The sequence below is a fragment of the Hippichthys cyanospilos genome, chromosome 16 (assembly GCF_059441005.1).
Source record: "Hippichthys cyanospilos isolate Australia breed blue-spotted pipefish chromosome 16, RoL_Hcya_1.0, whole genome shotgun sequence".
Taxonomy (NCBI): domain Eukaryota; kingdom Metazoa; phylum Chordata; class Actinopteri; order Syngnathiformes; family Syngnathidae; genus Hippichthys; species Hippichthys cyanospilos.
In genome coordinates, this window is record NC_142384.1 from 14,166,614 (window position 1) to 14,174,007 (window position 7,394).

At 38.5% G+C, this 7,394-nt stretch overlaps 2 protein-coding genes across 2 annotated transcripts; both read left to right on the top strand.

The window, feature by feature from the left end:
• The first annotated feature begins 666 nt into the window (after window positions 1–666).
• On the top strand, window positions 667–2,668 carry LOC148410766 (3-mercaptopyruvate sulfurtransferase-like). Its single transcript, XM_088437165.1, has 2 exons — window positions 667–1,296; window positions 1,923–2,668. The coding sequence occupies exons 1-2, from the start codon at window positions 708–710 to the stop codon at window positions 2,222–2,224; spliced, it is 891 nt and encodes a 296-aa protein (XP_088293291.1). The 5' UTR covers window positions 667–707; the 3' UTR covers window positions 2,225–2,668.
• A 1,002-nt stretch (window positions 2,669–3,670) lies between these two features.
• Window positions 3,671–7,142, top strand: LOC148410767 (SUMO-conjugating enzyme UBC9-like). Its single transcript, XM_088437933.1, has 7 exons — window positions 3,671–4,021; window positions 4,180–4,265; window positions 4,349–4,432; window positions 4,831–4,903; window positions 5,068–5,177; window positions 6,003–6,082; window positions 6,627–7,142. The coding sequence occupies exons 2-7, from the start codon at window positions 4,200–4,202 to the stop codon at window positions 6,688–6,690; spliced, it is 477 nt and encodes a 158-aa protein (XP_088294059.1). The 5' UTR covers window positions 3,671–4,021; window positions 4,180–4,199; the 3' UTR covers window positions 6,691–7,142.
• Window positions 7,143–7,394: the final 252 nt, after the last annotated feature.

Below are 7,394 nucleotides of genomic sequence, written 5' to 3' on the forward strand. Positions count from 1 at the left end.
AATAACGCACGCAATCCTAATATTATTTTGACATGACTTGTGAAGTTGTCTTTGATGTCAAGATGTATGTAATCACTTGAATTAGCTGTTTGTAATCCGTTTAGTGAAGTTCTATGCCTGGGACGACAGTGTTTTGGCTCCCCCTTGTGCACCAAAGGGCAAAAAATATTCAACTGGAGACCATCCATACGTCCACTTTCTTAAACCGGTTATTTGGAGCTTAAATTAAATCAAATGTACTCAAAAGAAGCTTTTGGTTAAGCGTGCAGCCTCTTCAAAGGATTTTTGAAATGTAGTTGTGAACATTTTTACGTAGTATAATACGTTTTTCATATTCAGTTCAACATTGTGCTGAATTTCACATTTAATACTGATATGACCGAAATGGAAAAATGCATTCGTTTATTTTATTTGTTACTTCAATGTGCAATACCTTCTTAAGTCGTTTTTTAAACTTTAATACCTTTTTAGCTAAATAGGTTTTTATAGTATGCTTTTTGCATCTTCTTATTTTTAAGCGCAGTTGTTTAACCTGGACATATTGTTACAATGTCCACGAATTATAAATGCACTTGTCAGTTCAGTTGTCACGAAATGGCAACTTGTTTACGTACTTTTAGAAAAAAACAAAAAATCGACACGCCCCCCCTCTCTCCACACACACACATGAGTTAGGAAACCCAAACTTCCACAGAATCCACATCGAAATGGCAGCACAGGCTCGCGCAGTGGTCTCGGCCCAATGGCTAGCGGACGCCATCAGAAACGGACACGTAGGCTCCAAGATTCGGATCCTTGATTCGTCATGGTACCTCCCGGTAACTAAACGGAACCCAAAAGCGGAGTTCGCCGAGAGGCACATACCGGGTTCCACATTCTTCGACTTAGATGAGTGCAGGGACCAGAGGTCGCCATACTGCCACACGCTGCCCGCGAGCAGCCACTTTGCACGCTACGTGGGCGATCTGGGCATCGGCAACGACACGCATGTGGTGGTTTACGATGGGCACGAGTTCGGCTTGTACACCGCCCCCCGAGTCTGGTGGCTGTTCCGACAGTTCGGCCACAGCAACGTGTCGGTGCTGGACGGGGGTATGAAGAATTGGCTGGCCGAAGGGCGTCCGGTGACGTCGGAACAAGTGAAGTCGGAGCGTAAAGACTTCAAGGTGACCCCGAATCCCGCGTGGGTCAAAGGTTATGAGGACGTGCTGGAGAACATCAGCACCAAGAAGATACAAGTGGTTGACACCAGGCCAGCGGGCAGGTACAGAGGGATTGAACCGGAGCCCATGGAGGGTAAGCAGGATTTCTGCAAATGTTCTTTTGGCTCATTACAGAATTTCCATAATAATACGTCCCACCCAACAAGCTGGAAAAAATCCACATACAAAAGGGACCAAAAAAAAAAAAAAAGCTTAAAAATACTTGTCACATAAGTTTGGGGTACCCCTTAAATTACATTTTCTCCTGTTCCACACGCTGTAATGACCAAATTGAATGAAAAAGTTGATTTTTTTTTCTTTCTTATTTACATAAGTAAGTTTGTCCTCTTGGTTAGCAATAACAGTTGGCTAAACAGACGCAGGAGAGAAAGCTAACATTAGTGCAAATTTGCAATCCTGTTACCTGCAGCCATTCCTGGGATTAGAATAAAATCAATTATTTATTTAATAAACATTATACAATTGATCTGTAAGATGAACTAATCAAGTCTATGATAGTTGATTACCTATTAATAATGAAAACCGTATATCGCAGAAAACCAAAAAAGTGAACTATGCAAAGACACACATGACGTCATTAGTGTAATGATGCTTTTTGTTTTACCGTAAAATACTACGCAATTACCCCTATGTATGAGTTGTGTAATATAAATAAACTTGCCTTGCTTAATTCTTTATTTTCTTATTATTCTACAACAGGCACGCTACCTGGTCACTTCCCAGGCGCGGTCAATTTGCCATTTACTTCCTTCCTGGAATTCTCTGGAAAGTTCCTGGCCAACGAGGAGGACCTATCCAAACGATTCAGGGAAGTCGGGTTGAAATTGGACCAGCCGATGTGGGCCACCTGCTCCTGCGGCGTGACTGCGTGCTTTGCCATCTTGGTTGCTCAGATGCTGGGATACCCAGGCGTGTGTCTTTATGATGGCTCCTGGTCTGAGTGGTTTGATAAAGCATCTCCTGAGAACATCATCTCTGAGGGAGAGGGAAAGAAAATGTGACGCAGCGCACGTTGAAAGCAAGTTAAACATTTGTGCTTTTAAATAGCTTTAGTGTTGGTCGCAGTTTATAATGTAATCGATGCGCAATCAACTTGATATTCGAGCAACTTCTTACTCAACTTGAACATTCCAATAGTTTACAGAAAAATGCAGTGGGCTGCAATACCTCAATGAGGAATACATTTTGTGTTTACGGTCAATAAAACAATCGTTTGTGGTTTTCCTTTTAGGTAAGACAAGTAGTCTTTTTAAACATCATCCATTAAATGTTTTATTGTTTCAGTTTTCTCGTACAGTTCCATTTAACTTGCCATGCCAATTTGTTCTCATTATTCAATAACTGGTTTAGAAAAGTAAATATTCAGCTTGTTTTGTGGTAGAGCCTGCAGGAATGCAAATAACGTACAGTGTAGCAACACAATTCAATAAAATCTGAAATACTGAGCTTTTCAATTTCTGTTGTTTTCTCCTCCATGAAACTAAGATCTGCAAATTTTAGATGAAACTTCAAAAAAAGATCAAACTTCTCATTACTGCAGATTTATGATCCCATTCTCGACCCACTTGGAATGTTTTTGCTTCACAAATCAAACGGCAACCCTAGTTGTCCACTGCAGGGTTAAAAAAAATCTTCCTGGCCCCAGATTGTTGTTAAAAAACACACCATTGAACATGTACATTCCACCCCTATCTCGAGACGTCGTTTAGAACATAACATGTCTTAATCAGACTTATGCAGACAGCGCGCTTATCGACCATTCAGTGTCCCCACATGACCTCAGTGAAATAGCAGTAACACGAATGATGTGACACATATGTAGATGCAATATATTCTCCACGCATGGTCCTAATTAAGAGAACTCTGTGATGTTGTTAAATGCATCAAACAATGGCAAGTTCATCAAAGAAAATAATCAAAACGTGTTACCACAGTTTTGCTGAAACACATTTCCGTGGCTAAAACAACAGATATTATCTTACATATACTTAAAACTGTAGTCTGAACCTGAATCTGGATTAAATCAAAGAACGACTGCCTCTCGTTACTTTTCATTAACAACACGGCTGTGGAGGTGAGGAAGAAGACCCATATATATATATATATATATATATACATATATATATATATATATATATATATATATATATATATATATATATATATATATATATATATATATATATATATATATATATATATATATATATATATATATATACACACACACACACACACACACACACACACACACACACACACTGCCGATTCCATTATGCAAGACAAAGGCAAGAGTCGGGAAAATGCATGTACAGCATTTGAATCAAAATCTATTGTGTGTAAAAATGAATGTGTGTATTAATGAGTTATTTGACAAATCATTTGCCACAACAAAGATGGCTGCCGGACTCGGCAAAAGTCCCTGAGCTGTCCATAAAACTGCCTGAAGGTCCTCCGATAAAAAACAAATTGGGGTCCTCTTTAGCTGTATGCTAGTCGCAGAGACGGGGTTACGTACACTTTTTGCACATTTTAAGAAAACTCTTATAAAATAGCATCGCCGTCCTCGTTTTAGTTTGCTAGGGTAATGTTGAACAAACTGTCCTTACATCGGTTTGGTCATTTACATTCCTAGCGGCCCATTTGTTGTGTTTTCACCCGACGAAGGGTGTGTTTTCTTTGGTCGCGCTAACGCCGCTGAGACGCAACACACTTTATTTATTTTTGAAAGTTTTCCGACAAATAGGTGGTGGGATCGTTCGAAGATTCACTTCATTTTATACTTAAACTGTAAGGAGGTATGTACGAGTCTATACGGTAAAGCAAGAATTATGGATCATCTTAAAATAACGTGTAAGACGATTCGCGTCTACTCGTGTTATGTTATGAACGCCTTAAAAAAAACTCGATTTGGATTTGTCTTATATTACTTAAAATATTTACAATATTCCCATAGGGAGGAATTAATGAGCATCAATGTCAGGCATTGCGCTTAGCAGACTGTCCCAGGAGCGCAAAGCCTGGAGAAAAGACCACCCGTTTGTAAGTAGTTCCTTTTATTATTCTCATGTATCCCCACTACTTTCACTACTTCAGAAAGCACTCAAAGGTTTTGCTTGTTACAGGGTTTTGTTGCTGTCCCTACCAAAAATCCAGATGGAACCATGAATCTGATGAATTGGGAATGTGCCATTCCTGGAAAGAAAGGCGTACGTTTGCTTACTTAAGCCTCAATGATGTGTGTTCACATTGGCACTGGTCCTTTTTTCATTTTAACCGTTTGCCACAAAGCTCAAAGTATGTAAGGTCAATTTTAGTACTTTACTGCAGCACTTGGCAAAATGTTAAAAAAAAAAAAAACAACAACAACAAAAAAAGAGTGTGGAGTTTATATGAAAGAAATAATGTTACTTTCAGTGTTTTGTTTTGGGCAAGGGATGAGTTTCAACAGCTTTACAAAGTCCACAAACACCCTCTTCGAATGCCCTTTTTTTGCGAAGGGAAAAAAAAAGCCCAAAAGTGTGACCTAGAACCTGTGAAACATTATTTAATGTAATTTGATATGACTGTGCTTTGGATTAAAGTAGCTATTATTCTTTATTATTAGACCTTGTGGGAAGGAGGACTGTATAAACTCAGGATGCTCTTCAAGGATGACTATCCCTCCTCGCCACCAAAATGTAAGTCCCTCTGACACCACACACATTGTAAACTTAAGATGCTTTTTGACAATCTACACTACAAGGTCAAATATCTTAAAACATTTGTGTCGACATTACATCCAAAGAAGTTCAATGATATTCTGTAATATTGCTTAAATGTGTCTTTTTCCTCCACTCCTCAGGCAAATTTGAGCCACCAATATTCCATCCAAATGTCTACCCATCTGGCACCGTTTGTCTGTCTATTCTGGAGGAGGACAAAGATTGGAGGCCTGCCATCACCATCAAACAGGTTCTCTTACTCATTATTTTTGCACGGTTTAGCAGTTTTTGCATGTCGGGGTATGCAGTGTGTTTCAATTGAAAACTAGAAAACTACTATGATCCTCCAAATATGACACATTTTATACACGCATTATTATATCGGCCGTATTCTTTCCTATAATAGTTGCCGTAACGGGACAAGCTAGAGGGCGGATGTCAGTTAGCTGTAAGCAGCAAGTGCCCGTTGCCGCTAACAACTCGTGTACCACTGTCAGAGTCCATGCTTGTTCAAGCACAGGAATATTACTAAAACAGAGAGGATCTTGTAAAGGTTACAATGTCTCTTTGATTTAATTAAGAGTACACTGGTTATAAAACATGGAAATGTATTCCATTTGACTCAGTATTTGCGTTCTTTTGTCATATACACACAATCATAAACTTGGTGGAACACGGACGCTCCACAACTTCCGGTATTTATGAAAAATGAACTCAAGCTGCATTGCCGGGAGAAAGATAAACAACTGCTTCCAGTGCCTTCACTGTACACTGGCGCTGCATTCACTGACTGCTCACAAATGGGAAATTTGAAATACACTTCACCCGTAACTAATATATAACTTACGGATATGAACACCAAAAAATATGAAGCGTTTAGGAAGATGAGATGCATATAACATAAAATAGACCAGAATTTGACCACAAATTCAAGGGTGCGTCCATCTTATATTTGGGGAATTAGGGTAAATTATTTTTGAAAGTGAGCAAACTCACATCTCTCAAACTAATACAAGGCTGTGGTGCATATAACTAAAAGTTCTGGACTTTCACTAACTACCTGGTGTGTTTTCAGATCCTGTTGGGAATCCAGGAGTTATTGAATGAGCCCAACATTCAAGATCCAGCACAAGCAGAGGCTTACACAATTTACTGGTATGCACCCAATGAGTGGTGAATTGATAGCTTTTTTTGTTTTTGTTTTTTTCATTGTAATTAAATCCATATTCAATTTTCTTGGTGGAAAACCTGCCATTTTCGGGCCTGAAAATCATGACTTTCAAGGTAGACGGATTCCACCAAGTGCCGTGGTACACAGTTATATTCACAATTATTTATATATTGGCCACATTTGTAGTAAATCAAATCTAATGAAAAAAATACTGTATGCCATCTTCATTAATCATTTTTTTATCCATTTCAAAAGCAGTCTTATCTGATCATTTTAAGAAACCCAATCATTGTGAATGTTCTTGTTAACATGTCATAATCAAGCAGCATTACATTGCAAAGATTGGATAATAATGACTTGAGGCTTAGCTGTGTATTTAAAGTTTGATATATAAAGACTGCCCGTCAGAATAAAGCTTATGTCAACTATACAACAAAAGGAAAAAAAAGGCTCAATACTTTATAATAACCCGCCTAATAATCTTTAGGGATTAAAACGCATTCTTGTATTTTTTCCCCCCCATTCTAGTCAGAACCGGATGGACTACGAGAAGCGTGTGAGGGCCCAGGCCAAGAAGTTTGCGCCCACATAAATCTGCAAATTTTGTCTAACTTGATAGACCCTGAAGGACCACTCCAACAATTTCTGTACTATTACGCCGTTTCATAGATGGCATGTAAAAAAAAACAACCCAACACTTGTATATTGGTTGTAAACTAAACAGTTGCTCGTAAAAAGGAAGCAGACCTCCGCCTTGCCACGATGACGAAGGATGCATTAGAAAACAGGTCACTTTGCTTTATTCAACCAGTGTTAATTCCTCCGCAAATGATCTCGACGCACATTTGGGAACAAGCTAAAGGCCTGAGAGTTTTTGCCAAGAGATAAGTGAGTGTGTGTATATACTATAAATAAAGACAAATTGTGAAAGTTATGTTTTATATTGTTTTAGCCAGTTGACATTTGTGTGTGGTATTATAATAAAGAACACAGCGAATTGTATTGTGAAATAAAATTGAATAAAAGAACAAAAGTTAAGAAGTACAGGTGGTGTTTTTCTTAGTGTGTATAATTTATTTTACAGTTGTGTTTTCAAAAGTGTATTGTTGCGATAATTCGGAAGATTTTTTTTTTTTTTTTTTAACACTGTTGTTTCAGTCCAAAGGTGAAACTTGATGTAATGTTCTCAGGTGTCAAGTGTGTGTGACATTCATAGGAAACATAACACCTTTTTCTCCGCTTAGCCTCTCGTGTGGTTTACTATCACCTCACAGGGTGGCGGATTGAAGAAAACAA